Genomic DNA, 22,512 nt, shown 5'->3' with positions numbered 1-22,512 from the left:
GTTGACCACAGCTAAGCCCAAAAATAGATTTGAAAATAACAATAATTTCATACCTTGATTACATTGAGAGACGATCACGTACATTTTTTTCTTTGTGGAAATACTTGGGAACCGATTTCCTAACAAACACATTTCTTGCTGAATTCCTGGTGATTTTAGTAATTTTATTTTTTTTAACCAAAACTTAAACCCCCCCCCAAAACATCACTCTGCAACTGCCTGCTGCCAACCCCTGGTCTACTGTATATGTGAGGTTAAATCCAAGTGTATTTCATTTGGACTGTGGATTGCATTGCTAATTGCATGGTTAATTCATCCACGTCAAATGAGTGATAAACATTCACTTGCTTCTTAAAGGAAAAATCCACCCAAAACAAATTCCTTTAATTTATAGTGTTAAATAATACTAATATGTGAGAACAATATTTCGTTTTGGAAATCTGTTGCAGCTCAAGTCTACAAAATCCACAATGCAATAATCTCTCTATGGGCTGGCTGGCTAGCTAGCTACCTAGGTGTCTAGCTACAGTAGCAAACGTAGCTACACACAATAATACCAAAGACAATATCAGCATGTAAAGTAGCTACTTAGCTGTAAAAATGCCTAAACATACTGCACTATCAATTTAGGAGTCTACAATCTCAAACTCAACCTGCAGATCGATGTTGTTCACAGAGTGGAGTCTGACGTTCACAACGGCAGATATACTTTTGAGGAGATGGGAAATGTTGCCCATGCTACATCAATGGGCTGTGCAGTGCATTCTGGGTGATTCTGGGACAAGGAGCGCTCTCCTTCAAGGAGTGAATGGGAGTCTATTGAACGCTAGCTCAAACCCAACATTAGCACAAATTTAATCAACAAGTACAAAATTACCAATATTTAACTTGCTATCTGTAATATCGTATAGCTTTGGAATCGTGACATTATGTACTTTCGAGGAAATTATTAAAGCATGTTTCTCGACATATACACTGACTTTGAGAATGGATTGTGTGACAATTAGCTTAGCAACCGTGTGACGCGGTATGACAACGTGAACGCGATTGTTCGACAGTCTGCTGGGTGGGGCGTTATACGTTCCTTCATTCATTCTCCTTTCTATAATATCTCTGGCAACGGCACCATGCAATGCACCCTGGACTAAAGGGGCAGACAAAAAGGGAAAATGTGCTAGACCCTCCGTTAAATTACAAATTTCTCTAGGTAGGAATATTGCAAAAATATGATCAATGACTCATTCGAGAGAAGACATCCTCCCAAGTTATGACATCGGCCGGTATTGAAATCTGACATGTATGATAGATGTTTTTGCGATCTAAAAGTCGTATTGCTATTGACTTCCAGTGTAGTGAGAGCGACTTTATCACAGTGCTACGTCATACCGGTCAAATTTCTGCCTGCTTGAACGCCAATAACTCAGATACACATGAAAACATTAAATAACCCAGGGAATCGAAAGAACATCACTCAGAGATGTACAAAAACAATATTACATTCAAAACGGGTGAACCTTTCCTTTAAGGCGTCCACATATTTCTCAGCCGAAACAGTTCGGAAGAGTTTGTGCATATATTATGACAACATTTTGTAACGTTTTGGTTCGTTTTGGACTTCGGTGAGGGGTTTTTCGGCTGTTCGGGCACGGCGATTTTCTGGAGGCAAGCCGGAGTTCGGAGCTGAAGTCTTCGCCCCTTCGTCGTTGATTGGTCAACAGTAGGGATTCTTCAATAAAGTCTTTGTTGTCACTCAAAGAGAGACCACTCGTTTTCCTGCAATTTTTTCATTGCGACATACTGCACCAAACATCTTAGTTAGATGTAAAATTGAAAATGTAAAAATCAAAATGAATGACAGATTTCTTGGCTAGGGTGTCTCAAAATGGACCAGTTGCAATTTTAGCATGTTAATCTTGGTGATTAACATGAAAGAAAAGTGGGATGCATGCCCTTAGCAAAGCCACTACACACCAGAACACTAAACAATACATTAATTGCACTATAACGGTGACAAACGGTGCCCACAAACTGTTAGGGCCTACATTAAGCGTCTAAACAGCAGTCCCAACATCTTACCACTGCTACACCTGGCTATCAGCGGAGACTTGTCTGGCAGCGAAACAGTTAATTCAGCCTCATTTACTGCCTTTTAAAAAAAACACAGCTAAATAAATAAAGGGGGCATATAAGCAGACAATGAAAGCTCTTACAATATTCAATGATTACATTTCTCTAAAACAGGTTATACTGTAGGCTACATGTGCACCACCAAGTCAGAACAGTAGGCAAAATTAAGAGGGGTAAATAGACCAAATTATTCGGGTGAGGCACATGGGCTACTAACATCTTACTACACAACATACACTTAGTATTACTTTCTTAGCTACAGTATACATATCTCCCTGGCATATTACATCATCTATGCAGCAGCATACAATACATTTTTGGACTCACCTTGTTGTGCTGTGCTCACTTGAACAGGAAGGTGGTGCGTCTGTCCTTCGTGGGCAAATTTTGTCATCAGTCTGGCATTCTCTGGATTTATGGTGCTTTCAAAACAACTGAAAACTCTGAAATTAACAAAAAGAGGCCGGATTTACAATCCCGAGTTGGATGACCTTTCAAAACGTATTTTGTCTTGAACTTACTGAAGTCAAGTTTTCGCAGTTCAGAGTAAAGTTCTTTTGAGCGTAGCACAAATCATGCTTCATTGACAGCATGGCCAATGTTGACTATATATCATTTTAAACTTGGAAAAGAGCCCCTTAATCCCAGATTTGGGACCACACAGCCACTGTCACTGTTTCCTTCCAAACCAATCATTGTTGAATTTGCAATTTCCAACTTGTTGTGCCATGTTTATGTCCAATGGCCGATGAGCACCGATAGGTTTTAACTATTATTTCTCTTCATAGGACTTGGATTTAAAATGGATTTGCCAGTAGATTGTCGACTTGATTCATGATGATGACAGCTCTGTTGACATGATCAGTCCAATCAAACCTACTGTACATATAACGTGATTTGATGTCATTTTATCTGTGGCCAGTGACCTTGAGCCTTCTTGGATGGGCACTTCTTATGTAACTCTATGGCAGCACCCAAGGGGCTAGAATTTTCGAGGTCTACCCTTAGACTTGCCTATGACGTAGTGTCCCCATGAGTGATAGAACACTGAGCCAAACACGGTGCAAAAAAAAGCACTGAGCTAGGCTTAATGAAAGCACTGAGCTAGGCTTAAACACCTGCATTTTAGAGCTGCCTTACTCAAGGAAACAAAAAGAGAACATGTTAGTATGCTGCTTTATTAACTCAATGATAGATATATGTTTTACATTGTTTGCAAACTGATATGTGACATGTATTAATGCCAAAATAACATGCAAAACAGGCAAGCCCAAAAAAGAGGTGTAAATAGACCAAATTATTAGGGTGAGGCACATTGGCTACTAACATCTTACTACACAACATACACTTAGTATTACTTTCTTAGCTACAGTATACATATCTCCGCCCCACCTGCCCTGAATGATGGGTCGCCACTGAAATGGACAAATAGTACTATTGCTGCTTTTTTTTTCAAGAAAATATATTTTAAGGGAGTACGCAAGCACACTCATTTTTAAGGGAGTACGTAAGCACAAGAATTCTGATGCCGTTTGATGATTTCCGCTAAGAACATTGACTCTACTTTCACTTCTTCTCATCAGACGATAACTGCACCAACCATTTCACACCAAATCAAGTAGCTCGGATGCATTGTTATATGGATCTAGTCTACGAGAACTGGCTGAACAACAGAAGGCCCTCCCCCATCCCTCTCAAGCCCATGGTGATTCGACAGAGCTCAGACTCTGTCTCCATTCATTGGCTGCCACCTGTAAGGGGGCCACTTCATCAAAGGTAGAATAAGTGTGTAGCTAAAGTTTTTCCTCATATCAGCAGTAATGAGATATGTATCCCAAATGACACCCCTTTCCCTATATGGTGCACTACTTTTGACCACAGGCCCATTAAGCCCATAGTGCACTATAAAGGGAATAGGGTGCCATTCGGGATACAGACACAGATATTTATGAATGATAATGATATTTTCAAAGATTTTCTGATACTTACATCTGAGCACCTCTCTTAACAGTTCCCCTACAGTGGATAGTGTAAACTGCAGGTACTGTGAGGCAGACGGTGTGTTCCATCAGTATGCCTATGAGGCCACCTCACCCCGGGTCTGTGACTCCTCCGGATACTGGACACCTGAAGAAGCTATTGGTCAGTATTTCTCTTTTGCCACAAATGGGCCTGTGTGGCTTAGTTAAGTACAGCATGCCAGTTGCAACGTCAGGGTTGTGGGTTCAATTCCCACTGGGACCACCCATACTAAAATGTATGCATGCACAACTGTAAATAGGTTTGGATAAAAGCGTCTGCTAAGTGGCATATATTATTTATATTATGACAATTCCATTAGCCACTAGTAGCCAGTCTAGTCTAGGATAGTAGTCTCAAGGCCGAGTTACATTGCACACTCAGTGACATGTCTCTGACACTGCAAAAACATAATAAAGTGAGCACATACTCATCATCTGATAAATCATTGATTTTAATCTCATTGATTTTAGTGTGTTATTATGTCCATTTTGAACATACACAAAACATTCAGTTACTTACAGTTTAAGTTCTACCTTTCTGCAGGGAGGATCCCTTATTCTCCTGTGGGTAAGGTGCGTGCAGGGATAAAGACTGTATGGAAGAAATATAAGAAAATCATAAAATAATAGTTGCCAGGCTAAAGAGCTTCTCTTGTTTTGGCCATAAGAAAAACAGGGTGCTTGGCAATGTCAGTTTTTGGTACTGTTGGGTGCCGTCCAACATTGAACTGTCATAAAAACTGTGTATCCTGTACTGCTTTGAATCTTTATGCTTCATGTAACAGATGTTTCTTATTATTCCAATCAAGATTCTTTGAGTGTGGAGAAGCCCAGTCTTTTGACATGACGTGTATAAAACGTTTTAGAAATTCTACCCAAATATGTGGAAATCCTCAGATGGAATTTGTGCTTTGAAAAAAAAAAAAAGAGGTGGTGATTATTCTTCCATGTTGTACTTTAATGACGATAAAGACAATTACAGCATTGTCCAGGAGAGGAGAGTGGAATCCACAGTTCTGGGGAGAGACAGTCTGTTGGCTTTTGTTGTGTACTGTAGTGTAATTTATGGGGGGAAGAGAGTCATCTTACCTGCTTGTCCATGTGTAAGCCAGGTGTTCACTCGTGGGTCTTGAGAACTTAATTTAGAACAGGAAATCAAGAGTTTTACAGTTTTAGAAATAAAGGAGGCTTTTGTATATTTCCAATGGGTTCAGGGACCAATCACAATGGGAATACAAAACATTATGTGATTGGTAAATGAGTTGCAAAGAAGAAAATAAATGCAACTCATTGACAAATCAAATTATGTTTTGTTTTGTATTCCCATGTGATTGGTCCCTGAACCCATTGGAGGCCATTCTAAAAAAAACAATTTCTCAGTCTGTAAAACTGTTTACAAAATACGTTGGTTTTATGTTTAACAATAAATAAGCATTTATCAATTTCAACGTTCCTCTAAGAGTTGCTGAATTTCCTCTTCAATAAATTAGCCGCAAAATGATACAGATGAAAAAGTATGAATATGTAAGTCACTCTGGATAAAAGCGTCTGCTACATGACTAAAATGGAAATGGAAATTGGTTGGAGAGCGAGGTGGCTGTGTTCCCTTCCCTTAAAGGGGAAATCTGCAGTTCCTACATCCATTTTTGGACATAAATGTATTATATTTACCCATTGATTATGGAAGAATATAACTTATAAATGCCTCATGAGCTTAGTTCAACTGTTGTACCCCATCAGAACCCAAAATATAATACTCCAATGTTTGGAAATAACGTAAATGTAAACAAACACTTTATAACCTCAAAACATGGTTAAAATTATAATTTTGATAACATGAATGGTCAGTCCTTGCATCCATAGCTCTGACTCTGAATTTGAGAGTGGTTACATTTCTCCAGGCCCATACCTCAGCTTTTTACAAAAACAGAGGCGGGTGTCCGTTTTGCTTTTGTTTTAACTGCAGATTCTAGGTTTAACAGGAAAACAAGTTAAGGTTGATTAGGGCGGGATTAAATGCAATCACGTTATAGTGCAGCACACTACACAGCTGACCATTTTTTTTGCAGTTTTTTTAAAGGCATTTTCAAAGATGTTTGCAGGGATCGTATTCATGGTTAACGCTGCACATGTTGGTTCAAGCGTAAATTGCCATTAAAATAGTGCACTTCGCTACAACGCACCTTGCATTAGATCGCAGCCTATATGAAAACAAGTCAAAATGTTCCACCCCAGTACCATTGTTACCTTTTTACAAATGAATTAAACTGTTAGGCCTCTAAATTGATTTAGTTAAGTTTTAAACATTGACTGAATTAATAAAAAATGCATACAACATACTGTATACCTCATTCTTTTCACAGAAACAGATCTTCCCTTTGATGTGTTCCTCCACTGAAACCCAAGCATGCATTTCCAAACCTGGGGAGTCTATTTAATCTTGAGAAAGGGAAAAGTAGTGGCATTGTTAAGTTGCTGAAAGCAGGAAGGATGATACACTAAGATCTTGAAGCACTAGGCTTTCCTGTGGGAGCCGTTTACCACATCTGATACAGCGATTAATCTGGGCCTGTGTTGAGGCCTTTCTCTGTTTATCTGACCAATTTAGTTTTATAGTTTGACTTGGCGTGCTGATGTTTACCCTGAAAAAATCCACACATGTGAAGCAGCCACATTGGGTGCAAATAGCAGAAGCTGTGGAAGCTGTGGATGTTCAGGCATTGGCTGGCTGGGGCTACCGCTGCAGGCTCTGTCCCCCTCTCCATCTAACAGTTTAGTTCAGTGGTCTGCTGAGACATACTACCTGCTACGTTTCCCATTTGTGGAAATGAACATGCTTTATACATTGTTAAGGCATGGATTTCCTTCCTGTGCAAAATTGCACATGGGTATGTTGTGTTCTAGAGGGTGGCTTGGAGAAGACCAGTCCAGTCCACAGCCAGGTTGTGTGATTTTCCCAAGCTCTCTATGTCGCTCCCTCAGAACATCACTGGTACTCTCCAGTAGCCCTTTTCTTTAATAATAGTACAGTAATGGTTTTTCAGTGATTCAAAATCATAAAACAAACTGAGATAGTACACTACTTAAAGTGTCAATCAGCAGTAGAAACAATTAAGTGTACTACCTGTTTCGGTAAAAAGCTGAGGGATGGTGCTGGTAAAACTAACTACCCTCAAATGCTTGGATGCACCATATTCCATAAATGGCCCTGGTCAAAAGTAGTGTGCCATTGGGGACGCATATAGGTGTCTATATATGTATATATTGTAAAACAAGATCTGTGTGTGTGTGTTTACAGGCCCTCCAGATGTATACCAGCCATGTGAGCCCAGCCTACAGGCCTGGAGTCCAGAGCTCAGCCTGTATGATGCCAATGTGACGTCTCCCTGCCCTGAAACCGAAGGCTGCGTCCTGATGCTGAGCTTCCTCCACCCTGTGGTCCCTGACAGCCTCACTGTGTGGGTCACATACGTCTCAGCCGGTGGGTCCCAGGTTCATTCTAGTGGTCTCCAACAACATATATCAAAACTTTGAACACCTACTCATTCAAGGGTTTTTTATTTATTTTTTACTATTTTCTACATTGTAGAATAATAGTGAAGACATCAGACCTATGAAATAACACATATGGAATCGAGTAGTAACCCAAAAATTGTTTAAAAAATCTAAATATATTTTAGATTGTTGAAAGTAGCCACCCTCTTGGCATTCTCTCAACCAGCTTCATGAGGAATGTTTTTCCAACAGTCTTGCAGGAGTTCCCACATATGCTGAGCACTTGTTGGCTGCTTTTCCTACACTCTGCGGTCCAACTCATCCCAAACCATCTCAATTCGGTTGATGTTGGGTAATTGTGGAGGCCATGTCATCTGATGCAGCACCATCACTCTCTTTCTTTGTCAAATAGCCCTTTGTTTTGGGTCATTGTCCTGTTGAAAAACAAATAATAGTCCCACTAAGCGGATGGCATTTCGCTGCAGAATGCTGTGGTATCCATGCTGGTTAAGTGTGACTTGAATTCTAAATAAATCACTGACAATCTTACCAGCAAAGCATCCCCATACCATCACACCTCCTCCATGCTTCATGGTGGGAACCACACATGTGGAGATGATCCGTTCACCTACTCTGCATCTCACAAAAACACGGCTGTTGGAAATAAAAACCTCAAATTTGGACTCATCAGACCAAAGGACAGATTTCCACCAGGCTAATGTCCATTGCTCATGTTTCTTGGCCCAAGCAAGTCTCTTCTTATTATTGGTGTCCTTTAGTTGTGTTTTTTTGTTGTTGCAGCAATTCAACCATGAAGGCCTGATTCACACAGTCTCCTCTGAACAGTTGAGATGTGTCTGTTACTTGAACTCTGTGAAGCATTTATTTGGTCTGCAATCTGAGGTGCAGTTAACTCTAATGAACTTATCCTCTGCAGCAGAGGTAATTCTGGGTCTTCCTTTCTTGTGGCGGTCCTCATGGGAGTCAGTTTAATCATAGAGCTTGATGGTTTTTGCAACTGCACTTGAAGAAACTTTCAAAGTTCTTGAAATTCATGTCTTAAAGTAATGATGGACTGTCGATTCCCTTTGCTTATTTGAGATGCTCTTGCCATAAAATGGACATGATCTTTTACCAAATAGGGCTATCTTCTGTATACCACCCCTACCTTGTCACAACACAACTGATTGGCTCAAATGCATTAAGAAAGAAAGCTCTGGAGCAGGTTTTCATCAAGGATCTCTCGTACTTTGCTCTGTTCATCTTTCCCGAGATCTTGACTGGTCTCCCAGTCCCTGCCCTGAAAATCATCCTCACAGTATGATCCTGCCACCATCATGCTTCACCGTAGGGATGTTGCCAGGTTTCCTCCAGATGTGATGCTTGGCATTCAGGCCAAAGTTCAATCTTGGTTTCATCAGACCAGAGAATCTTGCTTCTCATGGTCTGAGAGTCCTTCAGGTACCTTTTGGCAAACTCCAAGCGGGCATTCATGTGCCTTTTACTGAGGAGTGGCTTCCATTTGGCCTCTCTACCATAAAGGCCTTATTGGTGGAGTGCTGCAGAGATGGAAGGTTATCCCATCTCCACAGAGGAACTCAGGAGCTTTGTCAGAACGACCATCGTGTTCTTGGTCACCACCCTGACCAAGGCCCTTCTCCCCCGATTGCTCAGTTTGGCCGGACGGCCAGCTCTAGGAAGAGTCTTGGTGTTTCCAAACTTCTTCCATTTAAGAATGATCGAGGCCAGTGTTCTTGGATCTTCAATGCCGCAGACATGTTTTGGTACCCTTCCCCAGAGCTGTGCCTCGACACGATCCTGTCTCGGAGCTCTATGGCCAATTTCTTCAACCTCATGGCTTGGATTTTACTCTGACATACACTGTCAACTGTGACACCTTATATAGACAGGTGTGTGCCTTTCCAAATCATGTCCAATCAATTTAATTTACCACAGGTGGACTCCAATCAAGTTGTAGAAACATCTCAAGGATGATCAATGGAACCAGGATGCACCTGAGCTCAATTTCTTGTCTCATAGCAAAGGGTCTGAATACTTATGTAAATAAGGTTTCTGTTTGTTTCTTTTGACCTGTTTTCGCTTTTTCATTATGGGCTATTGTGTGTAGATTGATGAGAAGAAATGCTGTCACGTAACAAAATGTGGAAAAAGTCAAGGGGTCTGAATACTTTCCGAATGCACTGCGTGTATGTATATATATATATATATATATATAGATTTTGTATATATATATATAAAAAATCTCTTATTTTCCCCTAACCCTACCTCCCCTAATTGGAGTACACTAACTACATGCATTTTCCTTATTATTTTCCCCAAACCCTACCACCCCTCCTCTAATTGGAGTAAACTAATGGACAACAATACTTTGGCTTCCACTTCCAGCTGATACATACTACATACATTTCACAGACAGTATATTTTACATTAGTTATCTTTGATTTGTTTTTAGTCCCAGCCTTCAGCTAACCTCAACCCCTCCCAACTATCTCTGAAGACCATCCCATTTTGATTCCTAGTTGCCATATATTTTTCCATTGTGCTATGATGTTTCACAAAAGTTCTGAACCTTTCTATTCTCATAGTTTCTACAGATTGTAAATGGAAGTTAAACACATTTGCTAATAGTATTATTATACTATTGATCGTTTGACTGTGGCTTATCGAATCACCCAGCAGTCCTATTTGCAGAGTTAGCTCCAAGTAAATGCTGCATTTTTTCAGCCATTCCTGGACCTGGGACAAAAACAAGCTACATACACTACCGTTCAAAAGTTTAGGTCACTTAGAAATGTCCTTGTTTTTGAAAGAAACGCTAATTTTTGGTCCATTAAAATAACGTCAAATTCATCAGAAATACAGTGTAGACATTGTTAATGTAAATTACTATTGTAGCTGGAAACGGCAGATTTTTTTATGGAATATCTACATAGGCGTACAGAGACCCATTATCAGCAACCATCACCCCTGTGTTCCAATGGCACGTTGTGTTAGCTAATCCAAGTTTATAATTTTAAAAGCCTAATTTATCATTAGAAAACCCTTTTGCAATTATGTTAGCACAGCTGAAAACTATTGTCCTGATTAAAGAAGCAATAAAACTAGCCTTCTTTAGACTAGTTGAGTATCTGGAGCATCAGCGTTTGTGGGTTTGATTACAGGCTCAAAATGGCCAGAAACTAAGAACCTTCTGAAACTCTTCAGGCTATTATTTTGCTGAGAAATGAAGACTATTCCATGTGAGAAATTGTGTACTACTCCCTTCACAGAACAGCGCAAACTGGCTCTAACCAGAATAGAAAGGGGAGTGGGAGGCCCCGATGCACAACTGAGCAAGAGGACAAGTACATTAGAGTGTCTAGTTAGAGAACAGATGCCTCACAAGTCCTCAACTGGCAGCTTCATTAAATAGTACCCGCAAAACACGTCTCAACGTCAACAGTGAAGAGGCGACTCCGTGATGCTGGCCTTCTAGGCTGCAAATAATCATTTGTTTTTAACTGACTTGCCTAGTTAAACAAAGGTTACACACACACACCACACTGACCAAAAAGTTAATTTGTTGGCATTTACGTATGTCCCCATTACCAGTAAAACATAATCAAAACCTATTTATTTCACTTACTTGCTTTGCTGTTTCGTTGTTCATTCGTTCAGTTGTTTCATTCTCAACCTGGATTTCTATGGAATGCCGTTTGGGTATTTGCATGTCAAAACAAATACGTCAAATAACACTATTTGGTTAGCCTTCAAAATAAAAGTATGTAATTGACAGTGATGCGAATGAATACAAATAGTAGAATTATGCCATCATTGAATAGATCATGCTAAACAGGTTGGAATGTTGTTGTATAAAATCAACAAAAGACAATTTGTTAATCACACTGGACTTTAGAATTGCATTGGGGGCATACTTATTTCTCTGTACAGCCTTACCTATGGATTGTGGATCAATGACAAGGGTTATCAGTCTACTCAGTGACACCCAGAGAACATTAGCATTGTAGCTCTTATTGCGGGACTGTGAAACAACTGTGAATTGAGCCACATCTATTGTCAACCTACTCTGTGTATTGAACACTATTCCAGAGGGAAAACAATACTTCATGGATGTTTTGGAGTATGATAACTCTGAGCAGGATGTTGGGAAAAAATATATTGGGTATTGAGTAGACTGCTACCCCATTTAATTGATCCCCAATCCTTAGGTAAAGCTGCACAGTGCAATATGAATGTCAATCCACACAATAGGCTGACTGGGGGGGTGACAGTCACAGTCCCACGAAAAGAGCTACAACTCTAATATTTGCGTTAACTCTTCAAAGTTGTGTACTGTGGGTGTCATCCTTATTGTGGCTAGCTTCACAACACAACCCAACCCGGTCCGGTCAAGCCTCACTAGCCAAATGAAGCTAGCTGGCTGCTTATAATGTTAGCTTTGGGCAACAGGGTTAAGTAGTTGGCTAGATATTTATTTTCATGAACTGAAGTTCAATTTCAATAGGCGAACAACAAGTGGCTACCTAGCTAATACTTATTCACAAGGATTCCTAAATCATTGCTAAGAATAATGAAAATGACTGCAGTTTCTACTGGTCATTGTTTTCAGGCTGGTTGTATTGGTGCTAGCTAAGTAAGATAAAACTAGCTAGCTAGCCCAGAAGTTGCGGTCGAACAAATAATGCCATATTACCAAAGCAGTATTGTAAACACATCGTTCGTGGCCGGTGTTTGCTTGTTTGCAGACTTTTTTGGACAGCTTGGACAGTGCTACTGATAGTGGTGGTGGCACTTGGCTTGCATGTGCAAATTCAGAAAACACAACATTCTATAATAGAACTGTTATTTGATGTGTCAAATTAAAAGCTTATTTAACCCGTCAAATAGTGTTATTGTCAAATAGTGTTATTTGACATGTATCGTCTTTGACACGCAACGACCCAAATGGCGTTCCATAGTATGTCGTGAAGCTAATAGCAGTGACACTATTACTGTGTAACTCCGGTAGGGCAACATCTGAAAAATAGCACACTTGGTAGTGTGCTCGACCAGTCGCGAAAGCCAACATCACCCTTGACAGAGAACGGTTGATTGTCAAGGGCAATGAAGTCCATTATCTTGGCGTTAATGGATTTCACCTTTGAGTTGTCTCGCTGAAATGTTCTTACTCTTTCAAATGACTGCTCAACTTGTTGACTGCTCTATCCACACAGCAGATATTGTGGGCTAGGTTAGAAATGCTGTGTTGCACATGTAGTACAAATTTTACATGGCGTCATTTTGTCATGTACCTACGTTATATAGGTATGCAGTTCAGCTTTGACATCGTCTTTGCACATCGGCATTAAACTAGACATCGGGCCGATACCGATGTTGGCATTTTTAGCTAATATTGTCTGATTCCGACATATTTTGGAGATGTTTTCATTTTCAAATAACCGAAAGTGGGAGGTTGTAATCTGAATGAAGGGAAAAAGGCCATTCTTGAACATGGGGTGACAACAGCATACATTTAGCAATTATTGAAACTCTCCACAATACAAGCCACGCATTTTGTCTACCGGAATCATAATTCTTTGGCTGTTCATCTTAGCAGGTAATGTCAAGTCACACCAAGTATTTTTTCTAGGTGTTTATGAATAAATAAAGGGATAAGCATATGCATTTTACTCTGGAACTGCTTGATTATACAGGTGATTATTGTCCCCCATGTTGTCTCTACAGATAACCAGGCGATCGCCAACATCGAGCTAATAACAGACACAGACGAGTCTCTTGACATGGGTCCACAGCACGTCTTCTGTGATGTGCCCCTCACTCTACGTGTGCACACCGAAAAAAGGGTGGCAGCTGTCAAACTGAGCACCTTTGATGAGAAGATGGAGATTGATGCTATCCTGTTCACTTCTGGCCCCCACAATCCTCTCTGCTCCAGTTGCCAGCCTCTGATCTACCGAGTTGTCAGGCAACCGGCGTTTTCAGGCGATCTGGTCCAGCAAACTCTGCTTACATTTACAGACAGGTAAGATTGACACAAGTAAGATTGACACTGACAAATACTTTGAACTTAGTCTGGAAAGTTCTCCTGTGCGGACTCAGATTTATTGTTTGGAGGTCATGTACCACTGCTCCAAGAACTGGGCCCAAAAATACAAAGAAATAAAAAATCACGATGATAATGTATGTCAGTTACAAAGATCAAACAATGCAATCTTCTATAGCCACAGAAGCTGAGATATTCATAATTCTAGTGTTTTGGTCTGGTATTGTTTTCGCAACACAAAAACCAAATGTATTCAATATGCTTTTTAGCCCTAGCTACTGATACAAATCAACATCAAGGGCCTTATTCAAAAAAACGTTTTCAGTGGATTCCGGCGTACGTCAAATTATTTTTATCCCACACTGTGAGAAAAGGTGTTAAGTTGATTATCTGAATCAACTTAACAACTTAAGTGTTCTTTGTTTTTTATTCTGTTCCATCTTACTTTTATTCATAAGTCTGCTTGGATTCTATATTAGCATCATACACTATTTTTTGTGAATGATTTTGTAATTTTTCACAAACACTTTCTGGGATGGTTCTTTTCAAGCGCTTAGTTGCGGGAGTAGGTGGATATGCTGAAGAGGTCACGTTGAGGAATACATTTGGTCTCTAAAAGTTCCACAAGCAGCTGTAAGTGCAAAAAGATGTAAAAACCAAGGGGAATTAAGTTATGTGGAGCGAAGAGAGGCAGTCTCTGGAATATAAACCAAATGTGACCAGCAGAAACAGTAAACACCAGTTTCTGTTTGGACCTGTTCCTCAGCTATTTCCTCTCGCTGAAGGCTCTTCACTGTATGCTCATCATGGTTAGTATATGATAAGTGAGAGGCCTGTCATTTGGAAGAGGGGGTGAAGAGAGAGAAGTGGAGTGTATTGCAAGAGAGAAATTAAGGCTAAGCATTGTGACTGACTGAGTCTACACTGCCACCAAGAGGTATATCTGGCAAAGCAAGATTGTTTTGCACTTGATATCCTAATCCTTAAAAATAGACTCACATTTTTGGTCCATTAGTAGTGAAAAAAATCACTTTTGGGGCATGTGTAAAATAGGAGTAGATGTCGTTAATCCATGGTCAAGGATGTATTATTTCCCCCTGACCTTCATCTTTTGGTTTCTACTATTTCGTACATTAATAACTGATTGCATCATTCCAGTGTCCATTAAGGCACAAAACTACACAGAGTCTAAGTCCTGACAAAAAAACACACTCCTGTAAAATGTCCTCCGGTGGAATGCTAGAGAGAGAGGGCTCTTAGAGCTGATCCATAATTAATAAGGGTCATTTGTAGCGGGAGGAAATCCGACACGCCTGAGAGAGTAGATAATGTGCATTTTTGTAGGTATTCTTTACAGCTGGCCGGAGACAATGGTAATCAAGCAGTGCTGCTGGGAAATCAAGGGTAGGCTCTTTTTATAGTTTGGAGCTGACCAAAACAGCTCAATAGCCCTGGGACAGGAGGTAGGATATCACCGTGCCCACTGTACATCCAGTTTAGGTTTAAGGTCACTGCTTCCTACAGCAAGGTTAGGTGACTAGACACAAATACACAAGGCAAGAAACAGTGTTGGGGAAGCTACTCTGAAAATAAAGTTTACCAAGCTACCAATTACTTCACACTGGAAGAAGTTAAGCTACACTAAAGCTAAACAAATATATCATTTACATAATTAAAGTTACTTTGAAAAACTAGTTCACTACATCCAAACTACTTCGTGAAAAAGTATCATATGTAAATCTGAAATGTCATAGACTACAAATTGCAAGAACAGATCACTTTACCCCAGTGTTACAGGTTAGAGTGCCTTCAGAAAATATTCACACCCCTTGACTTTTTCCACATTTTGTTGTGGTACAGACTGAATTTCATATGGATCAAATTGAGATTTTGTGTCACTGGCCTACACACCATACCCCATAATGTCAAAGTGGAATTATGCTGATTTTATTTTTTATAAATTCATATAAAATGAAAGGCTGAAATGTCTGAGTCAATAAGTGTTATGGCAAGTCCCTTTGTTTTGGCAAGCCTAAATAAGTTCAGGAGTAAAGAATTGCTTAAGTCACATAAGTTGCATGGACTCACTGTGTGCAATAATAGTGTTTAACATGATTTTTTAAATGACTACCTCATCTCAGTACCCCACACATACAAATTTTGTAATGTCCCTCAGTCGAGCAGTGAATTTCAAACACAGACTCAACCACAAAGACCAGGGAGGTTTTCTAATGCCTCACAAAGATCACCTATTGGTAGATGGGTTAAAAAAAGTGTTCATTGAATAGCCCTTTAAGCATGTTGAATTTATTAATTACACTTTGGATTGTATATCAATACATCCAGTCGCTACAAAGATACAGGCTTCCTTACTAACTCAGTGGCTGGAGAGGAACAAAACTGCTCCGGGATTTCAACATGAGGCCAATGGTGACTTTAAAAGTTACAGAGTTGAATGGCTGTGATAGGAGAGAACTGAGGATGGATCAACAACATTGTACTTACTCTACAATACTAACCTAAATGACAGTGAAAAGAAGGAAGCCTGTACAGAATAAAAAATATTCTAAAACATGCATCCTGTTTGGCACTAAAGTAACACAACTTTTTGTCCTTAATACAAAGGGTTATGTTTGGGGCAAATCCAACGCAGCACATCACTGAGTACCACTCTTCATATTTTCAAGCATGGTGGCGGCTGCATCATGTTATGGGCATGCTTGTCATTGGCAAGGACTAGGGAGTTTTTTTAGGATAAAAATAAACAGAATAGAGCTAAACGCAGGCAAAATCCTATAGGAAAACCTGGTTGAGTCTGCTTTCCAACAGACTCTGGGAGACAAATGCACCATTCAGCAGGAAAATAACCTAAAACACAAGGCCAAATATACAATGGAGTTACTTACCAAGACGACATTGAATGTTCCTGAGCTGCCTAGTTATGTTTTGACTTAAATTGTCTTGAAAATCTATGGCAAGACTTGAAAATGGCTGTCTAGCAATGATCAACAACCAACTTGATAGAGCTTGAAGAATAAAATAAAAAAATATGCAGATATTGTACAATCAAGGTGTGCAAAGCTCCTAAAGGTGATTCTAACATGTACTGACTCAGGTGTGTAAATATTTATGTACATGAGATATTTAAGTATTTCATATTCAATAAATTTGCACTATCCATTTGTCATTATGTGGTATTGATTGTAGATGGCTGAGATTGTTATTATTTTTTATCCATTTTGAATTCCGTCTGTAACTCGTATTTTCTTCTGTTGAAGCAATTCTGTTGTTGGGTCGTTGTTCTGTTGCATCACCCAACTTTTGTTGAGCTTCAATTGGCAGACAGATGGCCTTACATTCTCCTGCTAAATGTTTTGATAAACATGGGAATTCATTTTTCCGTTGATGAGAGCAAGCTGTCCAGGCCCTGAGGCAGCAAAGCAGCCCCAAACCATGATGCTCCCTCCACCATATTTTACAGTTGGGATGAGGTTTTGATGTTGGTGTGCTGTGCCTTTTTTTTCTCCACACATCGTTAAACTCAACTTTAGTTTAATTTGTCCACAGAATATTTTGCCAGTAGTGCTGTGGAACATCCAGGTGTTCTTTTGCGAACTTTAGACATGCAGAAATGTTTATTTTTTTGGACAGCAGTGGCTTCTTCCATGGTGTCCTCCCATGAACACCATTCTTTTTTAGTGTTTTACTTATCGTAGACTCGACAGAGATGTTAGCATGTTCCAGAGATTTCTATAAGTCTTTAGCTGACACACTAAGATTCTTCTTAACCTCATTGAGCATTCTGCGCTGTGCTCTTGCACTCATCTTTGCAGAACGGCCACTACCTAGGGAGAGTAGCAACAGTGCTGAACTATCTCCATTCATAGACAATTTGTCTTACCGTGGACTGATGAACATCAAGGCTTTTAGAGATACTTTTGTAACCCTTTCCAGCTTTATGTAAGTCAACAATTCTTAATCTTAGTTCTTCTGAGATCTCTTTTGTTTGAGGCATGGTTCACATCAGGAAATGCTTCATGTGAATAGCAAACTCAAATTTTGTGAGTGTTTTTTATATTGCAGGGCAGCTCTAACCAACATCTCCAATCTTGTCTCATTGATTGGACTCCAGGTTAGCTGAGTCCTGACTCCAGTTAGCTTTTGGAGAAGTCATTAGCCTAGGGGTTCACATATATTTTACAACCTACACTGTGAATGTTTAAATTATGTATTAAATATAGACAAGAGAAATGCAATAATTTGTGTGTTATTAGTTTAAGCACACTGTGTTTTGTCTATTGTGACCAATTTATGTAGAAATCCAGGTAATTCCAAAGGGTTCACATACTTTTTCTTGCAACTGTATGTTCCAAGCGCAATGCACAACAACAGAGTATCACAATCGTAATGACCATTCATTCAAAATTATACAGTTTTGTCCAATACAGTAATAAAAAACTAATTATAAACTGTGTACCCAATAAAAAAATGTGAGTGCAGTAAATTCTCAGTTCAGTTCCTACCACGATGCACCAGTCAAATTCCCTCTATAGAGAAGAGGCAACGATAATGATTGTAGAAGCTGTAGAGAATGACCCTCTGTAGGTGGTTAAGTAGTTTCAAGTTTCATTAGTCGTATGGGATACGCATGGTAAACATCGTCCAACGAAATGTAAAATTAAATAGTAAAAAAAAGACGAACATGCAGTAAATGGCAGTAGTATAGATTAAACATTGGAGCATAAGTATAATACAGAAAGGCACAATTTATAATACAATATTTACACATGTATTGGGGAAGGAGGGGATGCTTGTGTGGAGAATCAGAGCAGGTGGTCAGTCCAGTTCAAGTGTTCAGTAGTCTGATGGCTTGTAGACAAACAATCTCTGAGCCTGTTGGTATCAGACCTCATGCTCCAGTACCGTCTGCCCGACAGTAAGGGAGAGAACAGCTCGTGGCTGGGGTGTGTGGGGACCATGATGCTGCGTACCTTCCTCAGGCACCATTTTGAGTAGATGTCCTGGATGGGTGGGAACACGGTCCCAGTGATGTACTGGGCCGTCTTCATCACCCGCTGGAGGGCCTTGCGGTCATGGACCGAGCAATTCCCATACCAGGACATGATGAAACCAGTCAGGACGCTCTCGATGGTGCAGTGGTAGTATTTGGAGAGGACTCGGGGCAGCATGCCAAATGTCTTCAGCCGCCTTAGGAAGTAGAGATGGTGTTGCATTTTCTTGACAAGAGTGGTGGTGGTTTTGGTCCATGACAAGTCCTTGGTGATGTGGATGCTGAGGAACTTCCTGAAGTCAACAATCAACTCCTTTGTTTTTCTGACTTTGAGGGAGAGGTTGTTTTCATGACACCACAATTCCAATTCACTTACCTCCTCCCTATAGCCTGACTCGTCTTTGTTGGTTATCAGGCCTACAACCATGGTGTCCTCAGCAAACTTGAAAATGGAGTTGGTGTTGTGCAAAACCACGCAGTCTTGGGTGAACAGGGAGTACGACAGAGGACTGAGGACACACCCCTGGGGGGGCCCTGTGTTAAAACCTCTTTGGGCTAGGGGGCAGTATTTTGACATCTGGATGGAAAGCGTGCCCAAAGTAAACCGCCTGTTACTCAGGCCTAGAAGCTAGGATATGCATATAATTGGTAGATTTGGATAGAAAACACTAAAGTTTCTAAAACTGTTAATAATGTCTGTGAGTATAACAGAACTGATATGGCAGGCAAAAACCCGAGGACAAACCATCCAGAAAAAGAAAAATTCAGCCCACCACTGTTTCCAATGGGCTGTCATGTTTAATATGAAGGGAAAACCTCCCAGATTGCAGTTCCTAGGGCTTCCACTAGATGTCAACAGTCTTTAGAAAGAGTTTCAGGCTTGTTTTTGGAAAAATGATCTAGAATTTGTAGTTTTTCTAAGTGGCTCCCATTTTGGCTGTAGTGTTTTCATGCGCGTGGATGAGAGCGTGTTCTTTGTTTATCTCTGGTAAAGACAATAACGATTCTCCGTCTTAAATTTGATCGTTTATTTACATTTTACATTTTAGTCATTTAGCAGACGCTCTTATCCAGAGCGACTTACAGTAGTGAATGCATACATTTCATACATTTTTTTCCCCCGTACTGGTGTCGAACCCACAACCGTACTGGAATCGAACCCACAACCCTGGCATTGCAAACACCATGCTCTACCAACTGAGCCACACAAGACCCGTATTAGGGGACCTGAGGTTTGATTATAAACGTTGTTTGACTTGTTTGGAGAAGGTTATTGCTAACGTTTGGGATTCATTTTGTATGCATTTTGAAGGAGTGAAACCGGTGGATTATTGAATGAAACGCGCCAGCTAAACTGAGTTTTTGGGGATATAAAGAAGGACTTTATCGAACAAAAGGACCATTTGTGATGTAGCTGGGACCTTTTGGAGTGCCAACAGAAGTAGATCTTCAAAGGTAAGGCATTTATTTTATCGCTATTTCTGACTTTCGTGGCGCACCTGCCTGGTTGAAAAATGCTTTTGTGTGCGGGGCTCTGTCCTCAGATAATCGCATGGTGTGCTTTTGCCGTAAAGCCTTTTTGAAATCTGACACTGCGGCTGGATTAACAAGTAGTTAAGCTTTTTTCTGATGTATGACACTTGTATTTTCATGAATGTTAAATATTACTATTTCTGTAATTTGAATTTCGCGCTCTGCAATTTCACCGGATATTGTCAAGGTTTGGTCGCTAGCAGAACGCCTGCGCCAGAAAGGTTAAGTGTCAGTGTGGAGGAGGTGTTGTTGACAATCCTCACAGCCTGTGGTCTGCCCGTCAGGAAGTCCAGGATCCAGTTGCAGACGGTTGGAGGGAACAATAGTGTTGAACTGTAGTCAATGGACAGCATTCCCACATAGGTGTTCCTCTTGTCCAGATGTATTGCAGCCGTGTGAATAATGTGGAAATGGAAGCTTCCGTGGATCTGTGGGCCATGACCAGCCACTTGAAGCACTTCATGATGACCGGGGTGAGTCATTTAGCCATGTCACCTTGTTTTTCTTGGCCACTGGGACGATGGTGGTATCTTGAAAGCAGGTGCGGACTACAGCCTGGGACAGGGACATGTTGAAAATGTCAGAGAAGACGCCCATCAGCTGGTCAGCACACACTGTGAGGTCGCAGGGATGCCTGGGAGGCTTCGGTGGGCACCGCACAGCTGCATTTTCCTTTTTAGTCTGTGATAGTCTGTAGTCCTTGCCACATGTGACGCAAGTCTGAGTTGTCAAACATCAATTCAAGTTTAAGTCTGTATTGTCTTATTGCATCCCTAATGGATTTGCGGAGCCCGTACCGGCTTGCCTTCTATGCATCGTGCACCACTGAGTCATCGGGGTACATTCTGCTGACATTGAATGCTGCAGTATGGGCTCTCAGTATTGTTCATCCAGGGTTTTTGGTTGGGGTATGTCTGGATTGTTATTGTGGGTGCAACCTCATCAACACATTTCCTAGTGAAGCCTGTGACTGACGATATATATTCCTGAATGTTGATGGATGAGTCCTGAGTGGATGAATCTTTGGACATATCAGTATTCTCAAAACAATCCAGCAGCATTGAGTCTGCCTCCTCTGTCCAGCGCCACACTGTTCTCTTTGTTGGTGGCTCCCTCTTGAGTTGCTGCTTGTAAGCGGGGAGTAGGAACAGAGAAAATCTATCTGATTGGCCGAAGTGGGGGAGGGGATGGCTTTGTACACATCTTGGATGTTTGTGTATATGTGGTTAAGCACGGCGGATCCTCTTGTGGGGAAGGATAGCCTGCTGGTGATATTTGGGGAAATTTGTTTTAGAGGGGCTTGGTTAACGTCACGACAATAAAGACTGCCTCTGGGTGAGAGGATTATTGCTGGCTAATGATCTTGTACAGTTCATTGAGTGCCACATTGGTGTTTGCTTGTGGCGGTATGTACACAGTCGTGATAAAAACACATGTGAATTCCATCTGCAAATAGTGGGGTCAGCATTTTAGCATCAGAAACTCCAGGTCGGGTGAACAGGAGCTTGCGATGTTTTCAACTTCGGTACACCAGGAATTGTTTATGAGGAAACATACACCCCCCCCCCCGACTCTTATCAGAAATTGAGTGTATTGTCCCTAAAACACATCTCAGTAAAATCAAAGACACAGCATTCCCTGATGTCCCTCTGCGATTGACGCCTTGCTCTGAGATCACAAAGTTTATTTTTCAGTGATTTGACATTAGCCATCAGGATACTAGGAAGAAGAGGCCATGTAGCCTGTTTTTTCAGCCAAGCTTGGAGTCCCTTTTCCTTCCTCTTCTTTGTCATCGCCGGCATTTCCTTAGATCATCTCGGCCAGAAGCAACAGGTAGGCCAGCTGTGCGGGAAACAAAGGTGTCATGACTGGCCTGTGAGGATCAGGTTACAGTGGATCACAGTTCAACAGATATCTCTCCCTCCAGTTTTCATAATGTACGGTTGAAGTCGGAAGTTTACATACACCTTAGCCAAATACATTTAAACTCAGTTTTTCTCAATTCCTGACATTTAATCCTAGTAAAAATTCCCTGTCTTAGGTCAGTTAGGATCACCACTTTCTTTTAAGAATGTGAAATGTCAGAATAATAGAGAGAATGATTTATTTCAGCTTTTATTTCTTTCATCACATTCCTAGTGGGTCAGAAGTTTACATACACACATTCGTATTTGGTAGCATTGCCTTAAAATTCTGCCCACAAATTTTCTATAGGATTGAGTTCAGGGCTTTCTGATTGTCACTCCAATACCTTGACTTTG

General features: G+C 40.6%; 1 protein-coding gene across 2 annotated transcripts in view; it reads left to right on the top strand.

Annotated features, from left to right (window-relative positions):
• The window catches only part of LOC106569072 (pappalysin-2), a 70,960-nt gene that overhangs the window by 16,770 nt on the left and 31,678 nt on the right, over positions 1-22,512 (top strand). For both annotated transcript variants that reach the window (XM_014140037.2, XM_014140038.2), the window contains exons 5-8: positions 3,711-3,903; positions 4,139-4,269; positions 7,447-7,629; positions 13,389-13,686. In XM_014140037.2, coding sequence (XP_013995512.2) covers positions 3,711-3,903; positions 4,139-4,269; positions 7,447-7,629; positions 13,389-13,686 — 805 coding nt within the window. The remainder of the gene's footprint in view (positions 1-3,710; positions 3,904-4,138; positions 4,270-7,446; positions 7,630-13,388; positions 13,687-22,512) is intronic.

The sequence above is a fragment of the Salmo salar genome, chromosome ssa14 (assembly GCF_905237065.1).
Source record: "Salmo salar chromosome ssa14, Ssal_v3.1, whole genome shotgun sequence".
In the NCBI taxonomy this organism is placed as follows: Eukaryota; Metazoa; Chordata; class Actinopteri; order Salmoniformes; family Salmonidae; genus Salmo; species Salmo salar.
Note: the sequence above shows the minus strand (reverse complement) of the source record. Positions and strands in the feature narration are given on the sequence as shown.